Below are 22,290 nucleotides of genomic sequence, written 5' to 3' on the forward strand. Positions count from 1 at the left end.
TGTTAAAATGGCATTCTTTTACTAAACTGGTTCTGATTACATAAAAGTATAGAAATGGTTTGTTTAGGCCAGCTTATATTTACATGATGGTGCTGGCCTAATATGGCTACTGAAACTATAACGGCTTTTCAGTGGGTCCAAGAAGATGACTAAGTAAAGGCCAAGTGCAAAAATATCATTCAACCTGGTAATGTTTCACTCTCATAGCTCCTCCATCTTGGCGGATGCTTTCTGGGTGAAGGTGTGGGCAGTGCGTGTGCGGATAGGACTATATAACACAGCTTCTAAGGAGCATACTTCACCTAACCTGTTACATTTTGCCAATAAAATCTAAAAATAGGGATTGCCTGTAGTGGTCAACAGTTCAGCCTGGAAGGAATGTGTGATGGGTCACCCTAATCAGAATGTGCTGCCCTGACCGGCAGCTACTTCTTCACGCAAGGTTGAGTGTGAATGTGGCTAGTTGGGCTTGTCGGTGGCCATAAACAACTGTTCCTGTTGTAATTTAATGAATGTGGTATTCTGCAGGGATGGAACATCAGTAGCCCAGGTGTTTTTGAGGGGAAGGCTGTGTAACTTAAGGTCATTAAAAACAATATTGTCCACACAAGTCTTAACAAAATGACCAAATGCATCGTGGTAACTGGATTATTTACTCCTCACCCTACCGCTGCTACTCTGTCACCGATTCCTGAGGAAAGTGAGTTAATAGGAGGGAAAAGTGTCAGCTATTCTCTCTGCTGGTCACATCCACTCCTGAGGAAATCCCCAAGCATTTCCCCACTCAACTAATGTAAAATAATCTTTCATTAAATATCTGTCATGAACTTCTCCAAGTCTCTCATGAAAAGATGGTTACTGACATTAACTTTGCTGCAATGTCAATAAAAGATGCAAAATATTTTTTTCATCTGTAACAGATCGTAGAAAAGTATTATCAGAAGACAAGAGAAGAGATTTAAAAGATGAAAATGTAATCTGTCATCTTCCATGAGATGAAAACATATTAAATTCCCCATTGGAGGATCACTGGAGGATCCACCAAGCTGCGATCACATGACCACTCTGCCTCCCTGTAAGACTCTGACAAGGAGCAGGATAGCTGATGATTACTTCAGTTATCCAACAAGTCTATTTTAATCTGGCATTGCGGAACATAAAAACCTGATTTTCAACTGGATTCAAGCTCATTTTAGTGGGTTATCTACCAACTTCTACTTCCTAATATGACCCTCTGAACTATGAGGTCCACAGTTCAGATAATCAAGGTCTAAATGGAGTGCAGCCAGTTGACAGCTGTTTCTCAGTGACTCTGCTGCATGCTACAGAAAGATGGATTTTGTACTGTTTCAGTGAGAAGTCATAAAAAGAAACTGATTAAATGTTGCACCCTATAATAAAAATTATGTGAAAGTAAATAAAAATTACAGATCTGAAACAAATCAAATGATTTTACAACAGCACTAAGGAAGATAAAAAATTAAAATGTGCTTGTAATTCATTTTTGGGAGGCTCAGAAAAATTTAAATCCTGTGGTACCACTCTTTGGCCTCTGGTTTTAAATGGTTTTCACTACTCCTCCAACAGCCAGTGACCAACACCATTAATCTGGAGTTGAGCCTGACCCCGTGGAAGCTTATTTTAAGTCCTTCTTTAGCCTTGGAGTAGCCGAGCTTTCCTGTAGGCAACCTGATTAATGTAATCCAGAGCAGAGCAAACCTGGGACTATCTGAAGCTATGTCTATGAAAGATGTGAGCTGGTCCATCTTACTGTAGGATTACGTGTCATCCACATACTGCATGTTCAGGTGGCTCGGAAGAAATGAGCGTCTCCACGTTACAGTCTGCCCCTTTAATCTATACTGCAAGGAAACGATTACATTGCACATTATGCTCATTGTACTTGAAGCACGCATCCATGTGCAACAGACAGGAAATAAGTTAAGTCTCATATTGTTACGCCATTCACTTAAACTGGGGGGACTCAGACATGATTTTCATGTGGTCATTTCTTCATCTTGAGGTCAGCTTCAATGGCACAACGGCGCCCTCTGGTGCCCCCATCCTGCACAGTTACAGAGAGGAAGACAGCTTGTGAGATCAAAGTTAGTGTAGACTTGTGCAACTGATGCATGTTTGGAATATACATTTTAATTTATATACATTAACACCTTACACTGTGACATACTGCCTTGCAGCGAAATGAGCCACATTTTGTTTCAACATGTTTGGCTCATGAAACTGTACGTGTATTAGTTCTGCATTGCATGTACAATTCTGAAATGTTTATTTTGTGCATGCTTCAAGATTAAATACACAAAAATTGTAGAATAAAAGTCTCTGAGATAAAAGGCTGTGGAATGGATACTTACAAAAAGAGAGAGAAGGAAGGCGGGGGAAGCCATGGAGACAGTGTCCTGTGAGAGGAAAAACGATGCGGGTCAGAGCAAGGTGGTAGATGACAGCTCAAGAGAGATATATAGCATATCATAATGAATGATTATTTTCCAGAAAACAAATACAAATTACACATCCAGCACTGGGAAAAGAGGCACAGACATATCCAACAATGAGCCTTTTAAAGCACATTTTTCCATAAATTATTATGTAGCATAACACATGTGGCCACTGTCAAGGTTTCACTTTTTACTTCCTTGTTGCACTGCTGCTACACTGTTCCTGCATGCACAAAGGACTTGTTTTTCCCGCACTAGCAAAGCAAGATGGATGTAGGGTGGCGGGACTTAATCAGTTACCACCATGACACAAGTGAAAATACAGGTTTTTGTTTTCTGTCATGACAGCAGCACAACCAGAAAAACAGGTTTAACATTCCACTGGTTAAACACTCTGGGTTAAAAACAGCTCTTAAACACACGAGGCAGCAGTGATCCACAGTGCATATGCAAATTAGGAAGCATGCAACCTCTTCTATGTGAAATCTGCCATTTATAAAAGATACACTTTAATTGAATGGGTCCCCCACACACACAAATTAGACATCATGTACACATACACAGCCATACCTATATAGCACTTGTCTTTCTTCTGTTTTGTCTCTTGCTTGCACTTCTTTAACTTTCTGCTTTTGTTCTGCTTGTTTTCACAAACTAGATATTTAAAAATGGTGTTTGTAATTGACCTTTGACCCCATGCTTCTCAAGTCTGCATAAACAGAATGACATTAGAAACACAAGGATGGTGTGTTAGTACTCTTCTACTGCATCCTAATCATATTGAACCATGAACAAAATACAAGAACAAAACATGAGGACTGAGACAGCACAGGTACAGTATGGCACATTGACGCAGTGCTAAAAAGCATGATTCCGTTTTATTATGTTTACGCATAATAATGTGCAAGGAGGGATGTAGTGTTGTTAGAGGGCAGTGTTAGCCTTTGGCAAGAGTGTCTTCAGAGATAATTTTGTTTATACTCACTGCAATATGCTGGATCTGTTTTCTTGCCAAGTATGAATAACTTAAATGAAGAACCAATGCAACTGGCAAATTTAGGGCATTTCAAAGACCTGTTACAGCTATATGAACATGGTCTTTATCTGTGATGAAATTTGAATGCACACACAGAAGAAAACTGATTAAGTACATAAGAAGGGTATATAACTGTCTAGCACTATGGTAAAAAAAGTGTCAACAGTAAAAATGTACAAAATGTGTACAGCTATTTCAATGTCAGCTATTTCAATGTCAAAAAAAAAGCAGAGCTTGGTGTGTGGATATATGGGACAGGGGATGGTATAGTCATTACTGTATAAAAGGAATAGTGGCTTCCAGCTTTTGATTGATGGGCAGGAATACAAGCTTTTGGAAGCACAACACCTGTATCTACCACCAATCCTCACATTCTTCTAACTTTAAAGCCAGCCTGTCATCTCACCCTAGTATCTTTCTTTCACCAGTGCCGCTGCCTTTATTTAAATTCTAGTGAAGCACCTTGTCAGTGGAGTCCTGTTTGCGCGTGCTCTCACGGCCCCTCAGGTTCTTGGCACTGATACCGGAGTCGGATGTCTGCATGATGAGCTGGGTGGCGAGAAACTGCTGGATTTGCTCAAGGACGTCGCGTTGCATCTCCAGGGCCATGTGGAACACGTCGTGGTCCAGGCTGTTGTACATGACCGCGTTCTGAAACATCAGCATGATGTCCCTCTGGAACTCAGCCGTGGTCCGTACCAAACCCGTTTCGATGTTCTTTTTTATGGTGGACAGGTCCATCGGCCTGTAAATAGGGGGAGAGGTGAAGGGAGCCTGGGATGATGGAGACAACTGAGGCCATTGCTGTGTTAAGAGAGGAAGTGTAAATGTCTGGAATTTGATGAGCTGATAGATTTTTTGACTATGGCTTCTGATTGTATGTGATTAAGGCTGAATTATGCTTCTGCGTAGGAAGAGCGTACGGAGGTTGTGCGAAGCACGCATTTCCCACGCAGCGCGTGTGTGTCCAACATACCTCTGCGAAACACACTGAGCAATTCTCCGCCCACCAACGTCGCTGCTCTTCTGTACGTCTTTGGCGAGAGGACGAGTCATATAGGTGCGGGTACTTGCGCACCTCCTCGGCCAGGCGTTCTTCCGCGAGATCCAGCATTCTCCAAAGTTTTCAAACACAACCGACGAGTCGAGACACAACAGTTGTTTTAAAAAGGGCGCTGCCTGCCGGCATAACAACAGGATGTGATGCCGGTTGCAACGAAATGCCGGAAATGATGTACTTCGGCGGACCAATCACAGCTCTTGTGGGGCTGCGTAGGGTCCGCGTAGTTACAATTTTTGGGAGGCGCGCGGCAAGGCTCTGCGGCGGTCGCACAACCCCCGTAAGCTTCGCACAACCTCCGTACGCTCTTTCTACGCGGAAGCATAATTCAGCCTTTACTGACCACTAGAAAACGGTCGCTCTTCAGGCTCCAAATTGTCCTCAGTCATCAAGTTTACAAGGTATTTATAGTCTAACTTAAAAGCAAGTTAATGGCAATCTACAATGCTTTCATGCACTGTTAAAACACAAAATAAAAAAATAAAGTGCAAAGAGGCTCAAACTCCAATGAAATATGAAGCCACCGCAACAACTAGAGATAATTCAGGCCTCCAAAATTCTGCTGTTTAATACACACCAAGAACAGATTAATAGTGATAGCCTAATAGTTACATTTTTTCACTGCAGCCATTTTGACATGAAATAGCAGGTAAATACAGGTATTACTAATGATATTAATTAAGGTTCTGCTCCATTTAGGTCCTGCTGTTGTTCATGCTGACTCACTGGAAAGACACCACACTACTCCTAAATGGTACTGAACCTTAATTAATGTCATCAGTAACCCCTGTGTTTACCCTGCTATTTCCTGCCAAAATGGCTGCTGTGAAAAAGGTCAATAGGAGAATAAAACAGACTTTTGACAAAGTGGACCCACATGCCCACGGTTCACTCCAACTCACCAAACACAAACACTTCCGATGCTTACCTGTGTACAATGCTGTGGTACCCTGGTGCAATTTCTTCTGTTACCGGCTGCAAGAACACATTTGCATACCTGCAACAAGTAAACCAAAAATCTGATCTGTTTCAGTTATGATACAAAGAAATGATAAACATGAAGATATCAGTGGCCCAATGTCCTTAGCTGACCTGTGATTAGCTGCTGCACGCCACACCAGCATGATGGCTTTCTTCCAGATCTTCTGCGCCTGGATAGCTTCCTGGTCCTCACTGCATGCAGAACTGCAAAACAGAGGTACATGATGAGAAAACAAAGCAAAACAAACAAGGAAGGAGGAAGTTAAGAAAAGCGAGAGGCTGTGTGTGAAAGGTGACACAGGAAGTATGTTTCAGGAAAACCAAATCTGCAGCATGACACAGAAAGAAATGAATGCTGTTGGACAATATGAAAAATACAATGGGCCTCTTTCACTAATGTTCTTACTTTGCCCACAAAATAAGTGTGCACGCAAAATTAGTACAGCGTGCGTACCAGTTTTTGTTTTTATCCCTGTGTGTTTGTTAGTAGTTTTTTTTTTTTTTTTAATGGACAGATTTTCCATGCCGAGTATGTATGCAGCTGGCACACCTTCTTGGAGAGCCTTTATGAATCCTCTATACTGCCTGCATATGCTGTGAGTCCCATTAATATATTAAACATTTCTACTGCTATAGAAAAACACTGCTGAGGAAAAAAAAAAAAAAAAAAAGAACAAGCTTTATTGAGTCGAGTCTTTACTGAGTAAGTCTCCTGTGCAACGACGTGGGAAACTGAACACTGAACAGGCCGCCAGCTTCACACACCACAGTGTAATCTGATGAGGGATGGAAATTAATAAGTGTCACATTACAAAATGGAATTTCCAGTACACTTCATTGTCAACTAAAAGTGGAAACAGAACAATTTTAATACATTAATAATTATGTTTATGGTGATTACAATTAGTTGATGATAAGGTCTTATTGATAGTCATAATTACTAAATAAATTGTGCATTATATTAACAATAATCATTATTATTCTTAGTAGTGGTAGTATTTCACATTTTTAAATGTTGTATATAGGCCTTATCAAGTAACTGTGATTCTACTATACACACAAATATGTGCACAGACTAAGCTGTGAATAAGCTTATTAAAAAAGCTGGAAACATCATTGGCACAAAGCTGGTTTCAGTGGAGGATGTGGTGGCAGAGAGACAACTGTAAGAGACAGAGAGACAACAACAACAACAACAATAATAATAATAATATGAAGAAGCAGAAGAAAAATATTACACAATTTATTTAATAATTACAAAATAAAAGCTAAGACTTTATCATGAGTAAATAAAGTGTAGCGGAGTTTCCATACTGAAACGTGACACTTCACTACACTGTGGTATTTGAAGCTGGCAGCCTGGTCAGCGTTCAGTTTCCCACAGTCAGACTTTCAATATAGCTTCTTATACACAGAGCAGGTAATGTGCTGTACACTTGGCCCAACAAGAGGAATTTATTTAGATGCATCTGCGCATCTACACACTGACCAGCTTTGTATTTTGTTGCAGATGTGCCAATATGCTGCGGTCATTTTTGTTTCACATGTCATACACCAAAAAAAGGTGCCCCGCCCGCATGGGCTTAAAAGACACACCAAGATAATGCAATAAACAGGAGGAATAAACATAGTAAGCAAAAGAGAACACCTCCATATATGTCACTCACTATCAAGCCAAATATAGGCACAGTCATTTAACTTCGGCAGTACAGCTAAAACAACAACTTAAATTTAAGTTAAAGGCAAAGACTGTGCCTTTAACACATCAAACATAAAGTGCCCTCATACGCTGTTGATAAGCATTTAACACAAACTGAGCTAAATGAAATACTTTGTCACTAAACAAGTATTTAAGTCTATATTCATCAGACATATTAAACAAATCAGGACATTCTGCAGACATTTTCAGGAAAAGCTTATATCTGAGATTATGATAAAATAGACAGTAAAACAAAAAGTCCATTTCATTTTCAACCTCATTCAGATCACACAGATGACACTTTCTATCCTCTTCTGGTACTGAATGGAAACATCTCAACTCGGCATAAACAGACCTCTGTGCTCTGGTTGGTGAATACACTTTATTAGACTATACGTTCTCAGTTTAGGTTTATACAGAATTTCATTGGACCATTTCTGTTTATAATTTTCAGGTAATATTGATTTAATTTGACTAACTCTACAGGATAATTTCTTTCTATATACAGTATGTAATGCAGACCTGCCTCATCAAATATTTTGGAAAGTACTCTGGTTACTCAGAACAGTTATTTGAAAGATCCCAAAAGAAAATTTGTTTAGTAAGTCTTTTATCAGGCATGTTAGTTAATCTATTCCGCAGTCGCACCATGTCACCCTGGTGCCGCACTTCGCATGGCTCCCAACCCATATCACCACATACAAGTCTGGGGGCCATTTTATGTACACCAAGAAAACAACGCATAGCTCTGTTCTGAACTGCATCACATTTTGTTTGCTTACAGCAACCCCAAACTCCTGCACTGTAGTCTAAAACAGGACAGACACAAGATTTAAATAGCTGTGTATAGGTTTTATAAGCAAGATCTCTACATAACTTGACCTTATTCAGGACAGCACCCAGAGCCCTACCTGCAGAGTCTGATAAGATTTTTATTCCTCTTTCAAAAGTAAGATGGTAATCTAGAGTAAGTCCTAAATATTTATAATACTCAGTAAATGACAAAAATGTTGACCCAAAATGAAACTTAAACTTAGTGTATAACTTATCTTTAGTCTCCATTTACTACACCAACAGCACACAATATCCAACAAATTTTGGAGATCAGTTTCAGTCTCTGCAAGGAGGACAATATCATCAGCGTATAGAAAAGTGCCAACCGTACAATCACCCAGTCTAACGTCACAAGCTGCTTGCTTAATCTCAAGGGGAAAAAAGTAGCATAATAGCTTTTCGTTGATTTGATTTTTTTGAATGTTTCTATAGCAGTAGAAAATCTGTGATCGGTGCATTCTACTCACAACTGAGATGAAGCAGGGCTGCTGGGGATGGAGTCTGCAGTTGTGTGGAGCTGCAGAGACGAGGAGGCGGTGTGGAGGCTGCAACCGTCCTCGCTCTCGCTGGCCGGAGGTTCGAGCTCCGCCTCCCCGTCTGGCTCTGACAGGAATGCCTCCGCTCCATCACCTTCCTCTTCTGCTCCGCACCCTCCTGGCCCGTTCGCCTCCAGGTCCGCTTTAGTCCCTGAGACATTCTCCCCTTCCCCAACACTTACCCCGTCATCCTCTGCCTTCATCTCCTGCAAAGACGGAGACAGACGCGGAGAGACACTAATGGAGCTTACTGCACCGAAAGGCCGTGGAGCTACGCACACTGCATTTCAGTACAGCAATTACAGGCATCATGTTAGCTCTGTCCTCATTGGGTGGTGTACCTTGGGGTGCCTTTCTGTCAGTGGGCTATCTTCTAATACTGAGTCTGCCAAGATAGTAAAGATGAATAATAAGAAGGAAATGGTTATGCAAAATGCATAGTTGCATGCAAACTGCATGTTTTGAAGCAAGTGAATACTAGTATTTATGCATGGATGAGCATACCTCCATGGGGTTTATCAGGTCTTTGCTGTGCCCAGTTCTCACTCTCACACTTTATGGTAACGTCCAATGAAATTTGGCTTTCCTGATGCACCTCCTCTCCAGTCTCTCCTATTGCCTCGGGCTGCGGAGGCGCTCCAGTTTGGGAGTGCTCCGAAATCCTTGAGCCGCATGAGGATAAGGAGGTGGGAGGAAGGCCTCTGAGTCCCACAGGGAATGCCGAGAGACAGTTATCCTGACTATTGCATGGAGAGGAGAGTGGAGCTGAAGTCCCACCCTGAATTTCCAACACTTCTGTCTTCCCCACCAGGCTACTGTGAAGAGATGAGGGGTGTGGGACTCCCGTGGGCACTACAGGGTTAGACTCATGGGGCTTGAAAGGCCCAGCATCCCAGGCACTAGACAGTGCATGGCCATTCTCCTCACACAGGGACAGAGCAGCCTCTACAGCAGCTGCGTCCAAAGCCTCCGCACTCTCATCCCCCTGTGGAAGGAGAGATCTGACTCTACACCTTAACACCACAAGCAGGTGTTTCACACACTAATTTCATTATTTAGTTTATCCATAACTGATCTCAGTGCTGAGAAAATACTCTTACAAAGTACTTTTTGTCTTTCTGCACCTTATCCTCAATGATGGCGATGATGTCTCCCACTGTCTTCAGGTCCAGTTCATCCCCCATGTAGGACACAGTGACGTCCTCTTCACTGAGCTCAGATACCTTTCCCGCCCCGGGGACAGGCTGGCATCCAGATAACACAGATGGCACCAACACATCCCCTTCTGCACAAAGACAAGCATGGAAATCCCACAGACTAACCCTTTTTTCACAGATTTTGTTTGCAATTTGGCCTGTTTGACATTCTGTACATTTCAGGGCACCAGATTGCAACTGGAATGGTCACCAATGCGAGCAAAGATTTTGGACTGGTTTTTCCCTGCCAGTCGTCATTGGCAATCGTCCCCCATGAGCAAGAAAAAAAAAAAAGTAAATAAATGAATAACAAAACGTAAAGGCATGCACAGAGGCAAGCTGTAATTCTGTGCTGAAGTCTCTCATCTCCTGCGTTTGCCTGGAGCAACAAATTACATACATATTTCACCTAGTTGTATTAAGATTGATACTATATGATCCACTAGTTGAAATATTCAACCCTCTTTTTAATTTGGAGTAAACTGTCTTACATGGAAAATGTCAGAAAAAAAAAAAAAAAAAAAAAAATCAAGTTTCGCTCAAATTTCTTCTTTTGATAATACCTAAAGGAGCATTTGGCCCACAATACATCTGAACTCCTATTTTGCTTTTACCTTGGGTTTAATGAATCTTTTCAGAAGTATTTTAGCTGTGGTCTTTAGTTAATTAGATAATTGGCTGTAATGTATTTATATTTAATATTAAGGTCATGCTCTCCTTTAATCTCATTTTAGCAAGCATTCATTTACACCACAGAGGGATTCGGTCTCCTCCAATAAATAATATTATGGTAAGTACTTTTGAATATTTGTGAAATGAGTAAAAACCGAGCTTGTTTTTCTCTTACAGCACAATTACAGCACAAAGTTTTAATTAATTTCCTCCCTCTCTTTTGTCTTAGATCACCACAGTAATCTGGTCACATTAGTAGAGTTTATTAGAATCATTTGCTATTGTTCCTTCATCTGAGTTGATTTTCCGAGTGAAAAGGCTGTAACTGTGTAAAATTAAACTTTCAGCTGTCAGAGGCATCTTTGGCTTGTCTGATGGTATAGATGGGCTGTGACTGGCAGAAGACGGGAACTGACGTAACCTCAGATAATATCGGATATTGGCTTCAAATTTTTATTCGGAACAATCTCTCATCTCAGCTCTCTCACTGTTCCTGAATATGTACGTGATGAAGCGGAGAATGGAAATTCTTTCAATATCTAGTGCTCTGATAACATAAATTTGCAAAACCCAATTGTCAGCTTTTCATTCACAGTGATGGGTTACCTTTATCAACCAAAAGAGAAGACTCAGGCTTTGTTTTGTATTCTATTTGGAATTGAAAAGGGAGTGAAATCTTATTTCAGTATCTCCCATCATCTCGTATTATGCCAAATGCATTTAAAATCTGTTACAATTAGCATTAAAGAAGCGGAAAATATTAGATAACTAAAATAAAACAAAATAAAATAAAATAGCGAAATGTAAGCAAAAACAAAAAAAATAAAAAAAATGGACAAATCATGTGGTAATTGTCCTGTAAGTACACTTTAAGGACTTAGATTAATTTCCTTCCTAAAATGTTATAAATGCCTTCATCCTACTTCTGCCAGCAAATGAGTAAAGTCAAAGTTATATTTGTAGCAACAGCAGTACATAACACCATTCCTCATTTGGGAGGAAATTACCATGAAATAGAGGGTGTAAAGCAGCAACAATCACAATCACGAGTGAAAATTTAAGAGGCGATGTGTGGAATAAGAACAGACTGTTATGATTGAGTCTGCACTGTTCTCATTGTTGGTCTAAGTCACTAATAAATTCCATGCTTATTCCAACATTTCTATCAGCTGAGTCTGAATGATCCTCATTTTCATGATTTCCATTATTGTAGAGAAAAAGGTTGACTTTGTACTACGATATGACGCTGTGAGGATGTATGACCTGTGTAAGGGTTAGGGTTGCTCAGGAATTTAAGCTTTTTAGCAGAGTTTCAGGAGCAGGACTACACCTCGACTGCACCTCTTCTGGCATTCCTAAAAATACTCACCAAACCCTCTCCTACACTTTTGCTCTCATATTCTGCACCTCTGCCTCCCGTCCTATTTCTCTCATCTCTTCTTGCTCATTTCTCCTTCTCTCTCCTTCCTATGTAGGGTCCTAAGGGGGGGTCTGTTTTGCCTGTGTGCCACAGCGGATTCCTGAATAAAGCTTCACCATATGCAGTCAGCAATCCGGAAGAACTACAAGCAAGTTCAAGCCTCAAACAACCAACATCATCTCATCAATAAATCATTTGAATGCCTCTTGTTGCTGGTCGTTGCTAGTGAAACAGAGTCCAAAAGGGAGGTGAGAAGGACAGACCTGTACTTGCTGAGGCAGGAGAGTCTGCAGGAAGAGGAGTGGCAGCAGAGGGAGCAGCGCTGCAGGCGGAGTCTGGACTGGCCATGAAACCTAACGGGGCAGAAAACTGGGTGGCTCCAGCCTCCAGGAGACGAGACAACGTAGGGGCACCTAACACAAAAACATTCACACACATAAATACACAATGCAGACAGAGCAGTGGTCCATAGACAGCACGCACATAAATTTATGACTCAAATAGCAACATGAACAAATATAAAACTGGCTATCTATAAACTTCAGCAGCAATATTAATTATTGATGCAACATTGGTAACTGCAAACTAAATGACCAAAATCTATAATCAAGACACAAATTTCACTTCCAAAAAAATGTTCCTAAGGTACAGAATTAACAAAAGAAAAGAAAAAAAAGAAGGAAAACCCACATCTGTACCTGTTGCTTGGGAGACAGGTAGGCTGGGTGGAGCCAGCTGCAGGTCATGTGCTCCTGTCATGTGACCGGTGGACACATCACCCTCCCCAATCTGGGATATAAAGGCATAAGTGTTCATCTGACTTACAATTTGTCAGTATTTCTTGTACATACCCAACAAACCTACTAACATTTTGTCATATTACAGCTTGAATACTAAGATGTGGTCTGAGAAGGTGGAGGTGCAAACATATTTTTGCATATCAAAAACTTCACTGTGCTCTTGTTTCAGCTGGACAAAGATACAGACTATTGGTGATGATATGAATAAATTTCTAAGCAGTGCAGAACAGCCTGTTTTGCAACACCTCGAAGCAAGTTGTAAAAGAATTAATCAAGGAAATCATGTTGGATAAGGCATGGGTAATTGCACAACTTAGATGCTGCAGATCAAGCAAAATATCATTCCTGCTGCTTTCAGATGGCTAAAAAAAATCTCCTCAACCCTCAGGGAAGGCTGTTATACAACCTATAAGCAGCTGTTGATAAACACAGGTAAGAGTCAGTCCGTAATCTACCCTAGTGACAGACTGCCTTCCTGTTATCATTGCCTTGATCAAATTAAAACTGCTTTTTTGATGTGGTAGTAAGTGTGTTAGTGGCTGAAGATTTTATATCTGCCGTAAGTCAAACAGGAACACTTAACACACATAAAGAGGTTTATGTCATGTTGAAGGCTCGATGTGGGTGCACCTCCACCAACTAAACCCACAAAAATAACACAGAGTGCCTGCGGCTGTACTAAGACACAGTCTGAGTGGGTGGAGGTGCAAACATATTTTTGCATATCAAAATTGCCCTGAGCCACGCAATGTGTATCAACATTCCCCTGCAGTGTGATCTTCGTCCACTGCAGTGTAAGCAACATTGTGGAGAGCCATGAACAGGTGGGAAAAAAATCTGCTCGCGCTTAATGAAGTTGCTAGTTTGCTGGCACAAAGTCACTGCTGGTTCCGGGTCAGCATGATGACAAATCCCTTCATGTCAACATGTGTTTTAACAAATTAATCAAAAATTAAAATCTGAAATAATAATAAAGTTTATAAATCTTTAACCCTACACTCCAAATTGAGTTAGGGTGCATCCAGATTCCTCTGAATGTCTTTGACATGGCTCTACAATTTCTACTCCTCTACAATTTCTACTCCAGGAGGGCACAGATGACTCTATCATCCATGCAGTGAGAGATCTGGCAATAAAGAAGACATTCATGGCACATGACAAAAGGCCTGGAGTGTGCATCAGAAATAAGCATAATGCTGCACAGGCATACTCGTCACTGAACTTCCAAATCATGAACACCTAATTGTATACAGCACTGTATAAGCACACTGTCCCATCCACAGTCATAATGCAAAGTGGTATGAAACAGCTCATCATCCATCTTACTCTACATTCAAATCACAGCAAAAAAAAAAAAAAAGTAGTGGATGCATAAAAAGTCAGTAAAAGGGGCTACAATTAAGCCCGCGGCAAAAAGCCAGATGTACAAGCTGATACAGACATACCCCAAAAAAAAAAAAAAAAAAAATCAAAGCTGCAATTGCTCTCATAGATGCTTATACAAAGTTCTGACTTGAGGACCTGTTTCAATAAGATATTTATGTATTTTATATTAAGTAAATTTGCATGAAAATTCTCAAAAACGTTTTCACTTTGAGACAGGCTATTCTGTGGGATTTTGAGCTATCTATGGGGCATTTTATGTGACTTGTTGGCAAAAAAAAATAAAATAAAAAATAATTGGGTCATTCTGAATTCAAGCTGTAACAGCACAAAAAGCAAAACTTGTAAAAATCAGTGTAAGTCCACCACTGATGGCATGATAAGTTGCATCAACCTTACCAGTCTGGAGTTTGTGGGTAAGAGACTGCCTTTCTTCAGTAACTCTGACAGGAGGGGCGATGGTGGCGGTGTGGCTTTCTGGCCCAGGAGTTTCTTCTGCGTGGAGTCGTCCAGGAGAGGCGCTTGACCGACCTCATCATTCGCAGGTGCAGAAGACTCGGCCAATGGCATTAACCTGGCTGAACCTGAGGCCTGCTGACGGAGAGAGAGAGAGAGACAGACAGAGAAAGAGAGAGAGACAGAAAGAGAGAGAGAGAGAAAGAGAGAGAGAGACAGACAGACAGAGAGAGAGGGAGACAGAGAGAGAGAGACAGACAGACAGACAGAGAGAGAGAGACAGACAGAGAGCGAGACAGAGAGAGAGAAAGAGAGAGTCATGTCACAATACCATTCCAAGAATTCTTGCACTAATCAACGTTTTACATCTATTTTCATGCTCTGCAACAATGCTAGCAAGCATCTATCTGCTTCTATATTGGATATAGGACTGTTAGACTGTGATTTAAGTAGTAACATCAGGATCAGAATCTGAAATACTTTATTGATCCCCAAGGGAAAATTGGGTCAATTGCAGCTGCTGAAATTCTCAAGAGAAGAATTAAATTATAAGACATAAAAAAGAAATAAGAAATAATAAGAAAAAAATATATAAAAGTAGGTGCCTTAGAAATTTGTGAAATGTATGTGCATTATGTGTAGATTTTAACAAAAGTATGTGCATTATGTGCATTAAGTCTAAATAATATATGTTCCCACATTACATAACCAAAAAGAACATGATACACCCTCAGTCTGTCTATGACCCGGTAAGTTACATGGCTACAACCCCCACTTTGCATGAAACTGTCTCTTGCGTGATGCTTTTGTAGACATTCTGGAGCCTTATGTTTACCATTTGCTGTAGGCATGTGTCATCAACCAGCATTACAGGTAAGTGGAGTCATAGCCAACTAGACTTTCAGCTGTGTTAAGATGGTAATATAAGGAGGGATTGTGAGTCTCATGACAGAAGCTCTCTTTATCATTTGCACAGTTTCATGATAAAAAAAAAAAAAAAAAAAAAAAAAATTATAATCAGGTTTAAACCATAAACGTTTATAAGGAATCATGAATAGTATTTATGTAGTGATTTTTCTCAACAAATTGTGTTCCCACTCCTTGCCACAGCTGTAGTTGAGAAATACTTATATAGATACCAGTCAGACTTGGTCCACTATCTGATGAGGTAAGCACTTCACCGTGGTGTCTTAACAATAATGTTATACTCAGTGATCAAATATGGGTTTGGTTAGATTTGCATGATGGTAAAGTAACGACATGTAACTTATACCTACTCTAAATCCTTTGACGTCACAATGAAAAGGGCTAAAAAGATTACTTGCTTGTGATAAATGACTGGCATACAAACCTCACAAAACAACAATACCTGCCAAGACACTGGCAGCTGTCAAGCATGTGACTAGTATTTAGCTAACTAGTTTGAAGGTAGTTTTCACTTGCTTTGAGAAACTGGCATCAGCCCCATGTTAGCATTAGCACTGACAAAATCAGCAGAGGTCAACAGAGAATGAAACTTTGTCTCAAAATGTCAAACAGTGCCCACCAGAATGTGCTAACAAGGTGCGAATGCCAGTTTCTCCCAAACAGTAAGACTGGTGTGAAAATGTCCTGAGGGCCCATAGAGGCCTTGAACTTGTAGTGGCAGTGCCTCACATTTTTTGTGGATGCAGGATCATCTGTCAAGCACTGGAGTGGGTCACCCGGTGAGAAGTCCAGGCTGGGCGAGCTGCACTCTGGGGGTGAATGAACGGTGACACTGGGCACTCGCTTGGGTGTGTTCTTTGCATTCTGCCTGGCTGGAAGAGGGAAGATGTTCTTAATTAAGTCACACAAAAGTTGATCTGCAGCCTTCTGGTTTTTAATTTAAAAAAATTTAGCCATTACATGCTATTTTTATGCTTGGCAACAGTATTTCTAAAATCAGTGTTAGAGCAAGTCTACAGCCTGGAAAAAATTGCAGACCTATTTGCTATGACCTTACGACTTTCTGTTTTCCTTTTCTAGTTCAGCTTTTTGCTGAACGAGAAGAAGCATGCTGTTTATCAGACTTCTGTAAATTATGTTTGTGAAGACATTTCTATCTATAATCATATGCTCTTCGTAAATGCTGCTTTGTTAAACAATGTTCCATATGTCATTTTAACATAGTGCCAGCCTGAGAGAAACTCAGCTTAACATCGTTCACTTACAATGAATAAGAAATGCCTCATTGTTAATCTCTGAGTCATTAATTTTTAAAGAATGTAATCTCCAAAATTATACTGATTGCTGGGGTTCAATAATTGATAATGCTCACAGCCAGCAAGCCTAAATGATTTAAGAAACCTTCTCAGTAACTTCTAATCTAACAAACGGAAGCTTGTATGATTTGGGCTTTTGTCTTATTTTGTATTGTAGAATTGATTATGCTATTTTCCCAAGCAGCAAGAAAAGTCAATCAACATTCATCTTTTGAATTCAATCTCACAAGGGAGCTCAATCACCTAGGGTCACTGTTTGTTTAAAAGAGCACAGTCTCTTTTGACAGTAATTATAAAAAAGCCTCAGGCAGAAAATATAAATAGGTCACACTGAATAGTAGGCAAGACCTTAGCGAATATCTACATGTAAAAGTGACATGTAGCCAGCCCTGAAAAATATTCAGAGTTCACTTGACAACTGACAGGACATGAGTGACAGCCAGAGTTGCCAACAACATCAGCTGATATTTCCATTCACCAATATGAAATACCCTGTGGGACTGATATCTAAGATAATGTGTATAAAATATTCAAGGAATGGTCTCATTCTAGACTAGCTGCAGGGCTCTGCCTGTTGGACACCCAGGTTTTTAATATTCAGGGGGAACACCCACAGTGTTACCCAGTGTTTGCTAATATGTAAATGACATTTCAGTTCAGCAATACAGAAAGCCCTCTGGAACTTATTGATCAAACAGAGAACACAAACTGGCATTTGAGAGTAAATTTCCAAAATGGCTGCATAATTCAAGATCAAACAGGGCTCTGGAATCCCTAACATTTTGAGGAACCCTTGACCCGAACTCTGTCCAGGGAAAGCTTAACTCACTCATAGATATTTTGCCTTTCTCCTCCCTTTTCATTCCTGATATACAGTGTCTGCAGACCCACAAGGGTTGGTGAACATGAGCATCGCCTGTGGAATCTGATGCTGATTTCCTGACTGCTGGGTATTGAAGTTCAAATTTTAAAAAGTTAACTCTCAGTGGTCAACTAGCATGTGCGTTCTACACCTGCATGAGAGGAAATAACTCTCAATGCCAAAAGGTGGCGGTAGTCTGTATTCATCATTCAAAAAACTGGGATACCTGAAGACCCAGGTAAGTGTTTGCTTACCATTTTCACACTACGCTCACTCACCATGGACGGTTTTGTAATATAGCTATTCCTACTCCAGAATATGTCTGATAAGAAGTTGCAAATGGCACTGGTGTTGTCAGCCCTTGGTCTTTTGGCTGAGGACGGAGAAAGGAAGAGCCAGAGGTGAGATCAGTGTGATCTCTGTCACCCACTGAAAAGTGCCCACGGTGTGGAACACACTGCAAAAACTAGAACCAAAGACGCTCACCGAGAGCCAACCACCGGCTGACGGCTGACCATCGGCTTGGTGTGTCACAGATTTTAAGCCATGTTTCACTGCAGGTGCTGTCATGTGGAGCCACCAATGTGCAGTCTGTGCCAGTGTAACAGCATGCCGTGACTGGTGATTTTTTTTTTTTTTTGCCCACAGCTGCCACTGTGTTCATTTTCACTTTTTTTGCCAAAAGTATTCAGACTATTCAAAAGTAAAGAATACACTATAAAGATACCCTGATAAGCAGCATCTGTGGTCTTTCTTTTCAGCTCTGCTTCTTCCTCCTCCATCTTCTTCTTTCTGAAAGACAAAAACAAGATTATTTCATTTTGCTTATCTAGACACTGTCTAAACTATGAGATGCTTCAATGTAAATAAAAAAATCTGATACAATTTATCGCTTCTTACTGCACAATCTCTTCCCATAACTCTTCTAGTTTGGAGTCCAGATGGCCTGCTTGAATCAGTTCAGCCTCTCTCTTGAGTTTCCTGCAGATACAACACAGCAAACAACGCAGAACTTAACAATTAAACTTCATGATGCAATTGTTTTTATGTTTTTATAACCACGGTCATGTGTTTGTGATGTTGTAAGGTGTGCTCCTGAACCTGTGCTTCTCCTGTGTTTCTTTGATCAGCCGTTTTAGCTCGTCAATCCTCTCCGCTGTGAGCCTCCGAACAATCACATCCTCCACCGTCTCCACCACCTCACCTTTCTCACCGCGCTTGCGCCTGAGGGGAACAGATACTATGACTCTTAGCTGTCGGTTTAAGACGCCGCCATGTAATATCTACTGTAAAAGCAGATGTCAAATATATAAAAGCTACAAATCTACACAAGCAGGCTAAGAATAAAAGTCGCTGATGTGCTCACTTTGGGGCTTCTGTTGTTTCCAGGAGCTCGGAGTACTGGGAGGCACAGTGCTGTGATGGAGAATCAGGAGGGGTTTTTTTTTTAGGTTTATGGACAGGTTATTAATAGAAAAGACAACACAGAGGACTGAAGAGTATGAAGTTTTTTCATATCTGGTATTTCTGTTCTGTTGTATTGCATGAGCTGAGTCTGTCATACCTTTTGAGAAAACCAATCAGGTGGTCGTCCAGGTTCTGCAAATGGTTTGATGGCTCGGCTGACAGACACCCTGTGGAGTTGAATACATTTCACTTCATTGTAAGTCAAATCAATTATGTGTTAACAATAAAACCTATTATTTAGTCACAAAAATCTACTTATGTCCTAGCTTATTCTATTATATTATCAATTTTCTATGAGATACAAAGTGCCAAAGCCTTGAAACTTGGCATTGTGAAAGCAAATGGTGGCAGCATAACTGCTTATGCAATATGCACCTTACTTTTCATTTTGACATTTTCTTACACATTTCTGTTTTTGTTTTTTTCTCTCTGCATCTTACTTGTGATTTTGATTTTTTTTTTTTTTTATTTTATATATAGCTTCTCTTTGCACAATATCTTTATACTGCCCTACATTTTCTAGAGATTTTTAATCTTTGATATTTTGTGTTTTTGCATATTTTTATCTGGTACATTTTTGTTTATAATGCTCTAAGCACAGTCTAGACATTCATGAGAAAAAAAGAATTTCACTGTATGTTGTACAGGAGTATGGCTATGTATGTGACAACTATAACTCTTGAATTTTGATATGATCCAAACAAATCACAACCAAGCTTTAATTAAAGCTCCATAGTCTGGCATTTTCTACATCAATAATTTGGGTGACAGTCAAAAGTTTTAACTGGTTTTGACAGAGGAGGAGATGGGATGTTCCTTTCAGCTCAGCTACTCCTGAGGAGTCTCAGCTGCTGACAGATTTAATCCTAGCAGCATGTCGGCAAGAGTCTCCACTCCTCACACAGTGGGACATGTCCCACACATCTCCTTTGCAAGTATGCAGGGGGCTTCTTTAGCACATGCCCAGACCACCTTACCTTATTTAAGTAATTAACCTAAATAATTAACCAGTATTCTCACATTTACATTTTGTCAAGGGGAAGAAATAAATGCCAGGATTTATACAAATATCTGCACCATAGGTACTTATTAATGTACTACACAAAAAACTGAGTTTAGTGCTTCACCTGTTTAAAATAGAGTGTTCTAATAAACGTATACAGAAAAGAATAAACCATTTGCTTGTGTTTGCATGGGGCTGCGATTCAATCATGTTTACAGAGGTAACAGCTCATGTCCAGGAGACCAGGAAGAGGGTGTGTGTGTGTGTGTGTGTGTGTGAAGCACATATTCAATGGAGCAGGTAAATATTGAGGTGCAGGAGCCAATCCCAGCATTCACAGAGAGGAACAGGAAAAAACGACGCCCATCGCAGACTGAACGCAGACACACAATGCACCCACACCTCCTGTCAATCAACCTCTTTCGCATGTGCTTGGGAGTGTGAGAGGAAACTGGCGCACCCAGAGGAAATGCACTCAAGCTTTCATATGAGGACGAAAGCATACATTTTATCATAAGTATCATGAGATTTTATTAATGCTCCTATCACTTTAAAGCATGCTCAGTATCAACACCTTATCTTTACACATTTCCATACAGGTCATGCACCTTGACAGCATCAATGTTTAGCATTTGGGAGTGTTTGAAATGACTATATGATACAATGCTCCATGCATAATATAATGACTGGTATTCCATGCAGGAAATGTTGTACCAGTTCTGGTCTCCGCTCTTCATGACAGATGTGGCCAAACACAGCTTCTCCCTCACTGACCATGGCTCCGTCGGTCCAATGGCAAGCAACTTGTGTTCTGCAGATATTTGGGAAAATTGACTAGATGGATGATAAATAACATGCACAAATAGATGGAGAGTTTACCAAACCCTTGCCAAGGTGCTGCATGCCCAGCTTAGCCATGCTGCAGCTCTCAGGCCTAGGCTGTGATCTGCTGTGACTGCCTGAGCCTGGCTTCATTTTCAAGGCTATCTCCAGCTGACTAACATGCTTCGCAGTTCACATTAGTTAAATCATCTGCTAACACTGATTACATTGAGTTAGCATTTCCCCAAAGCCTTTCTTTGACACTGCTGGTGGTAAAACGGGCAACAACACTGATTATTATGGAGGCGTTTGCATAAACAGAGCTGTCAAGCAGCACTGACAGCCACTCATTCATGCAGGCTGCCCTACGGGGAGCGGAGGCTGCCCGCAGGAACTCGGGTTAACGGCACAGTCGGTGTTAGCGGATATCATTTTCTGACACGCTTGCATTACATCGCAAGCTATCTACCGACGATACTTACTGCTTCCAACCCCGCTCGCCATCTTCTTGTCATCATCCCGACCTCCCACACATCATCGCAGACCGAAACCCTACTGTAATACCGCCCGGTGAAATCCCAAATTCACGCCTGGGGTGACATTAAACACCGGCCGGTTGGGTTACATTGTGCAGACGCCGTTACCGTCCGTGTGTGTCGGTAAGCTAGCACAGGAAACCGCCGCTTGTCCGTCAAAGTCACAGTCAGTGTTGGGAAGTCAAGCCTCAAATGGTCGAGGGCTAAAATGTCGACTTTAAAAAAAAAAAAAAAAAAAAGGCTCAGTTTCGGGAGTGACAACAACAGACTCACGTGAAATGCTGCTTGGTGATATACACGAAACGAAATTTTTAGCCAGGCGTAATCTTTTCCCTGCCTCCGTGTCTCTCTCTCTCTCTCTCTTTCTCTGTGTGTGTGTATTGACTTGGAGCTAGCAGCCTCTCTGCTCGTACACGCCCACATCCAGTCATGATGGTACATGCCTGGATCATGCTGCTCAATAGTTTCTCAACTTAATAATGTTGTACAGTCCGGGTCTGGTGTCACTTAGGTAACCAGGAGATTGCAATCCTCAGGAAAAATGCAACCACTTCTTAGTGACTTTCTTCTTTCCTACTTTTTAATGTCTTATTAGTTTTTACTGGTCACTGGCTGGTCTTTATTCATTCATTCATTCATTTTCTACCTCTGCACCAGGAACTCACTGGTATTATTTATGTGTTTGTTTATTATGTGTGGTGTCTTATTTTGTACACTATCGACATGGTTTTTGTGAATGAAATGTGCTGTATAAATTTTGCTTGTTTGCAAATTCCAAAAGATTAAAAAACAAAAACAAAAAAACAAAACAAAACAAAAAAACAGAGA

The 22,290-nt window shown here is 40.7% G+C and overlaps 1 protein-coding gene across 4 annotated transcripts; it reads right to left on the reverse strand.

Moving 5' to 3' along the window:
* Positions 1 to 1,833: 1,833 nt before the first annotated feature.
* Positions 1,834 to 21,800, reverse strand: brd8a (bromodomain containing 8a). Of its 4 annotated transcripts, none has more exons than XM_030069325.1 (20): positions 21,409 to 21,800; positions 20,819 to 20,915; positions 19,199 to 19,268; positions 19,001 to 19,050; positions 18,736 to 18,858; positions 18,535 to 18,615; positions 18,362 to 18,426; positions 16,186 to 16,328; positions 14,473 to 14,664; positions 12,589 to 12,679; positions 12,154 to 12,303; positions 9,727 to 9,887; positions 9,107 to 9,587; positions 8,944 to 8,987; positions 8,534 to 8,808; positions 5,645 to 5,737; positions 5,481 to 5,549; positions 3,955 to 4,237; positions 2,373 to 2,417; positions 1,834 to 2,065 (listed from the first exon to the last, which is right to left on the reverse strand). In XM_030069325.1, exons 1-20 carry the CDS (start codon positions 21,428 to 21,430, stop codon positions 2,006 to 2,008), a joined length of 2,595 nt encoding a protein of 864 aa, XP_029925185.1. In that variant the 5' UTR covers positions 21,431 to 21,800; the 3' UTR covers positions 1,834 to 2,005. The 4 variants fall into 4 exon arrangements, with proteins under 4 accessions (XP_029925185.1, XP_029925183.1, XP_029925186.1 ...); XM_030069323.1 differs by having other exon boundaries at positions 14,473 to 14,667; XM_030069326.1 differs by having other exon boundaries at positions 14,473 to 14,667; positions 21,736 to 21,794.
* Positions 21,801 to 22,290: the final 490 nt, after the last annotated feature.

This window comes from Myripristis murdjan, chromosome 14 (assembly GCF_902150065.1).
Source record: "Myripristis murdjan chromosome 14, fMyrMur1.1, whole genome shotgun sequence".
Classification (NCBI taxonomy): Eukaryota; Metazoa; Chordata; class Actinopteri; order Holocentriformes; family Holocentridae; genus Myripristis; species Myripristis murdjan.

Coding starts and splice junctions, on each gene's coding strand:
- brd8a (XM_030069323.1), bottom strand. CDS start 21,430: ATGGCGAGCGGGGTTGGAAGCA. Junction 19,051..19,198: donor CTGATTGGTTTTCTCAAAAG/GTATGACAGACT, acceptor TCTCCATCACAG/CACTGTGCCTCCCAGTACTC. Junction 18,859..19,000: donor GAAACAACAGAAGCCCCAAA/GTGAGCACATCA, acceptor TGTTCCCCTCAG/GCGCAAGCGCGGTGAGAAAG.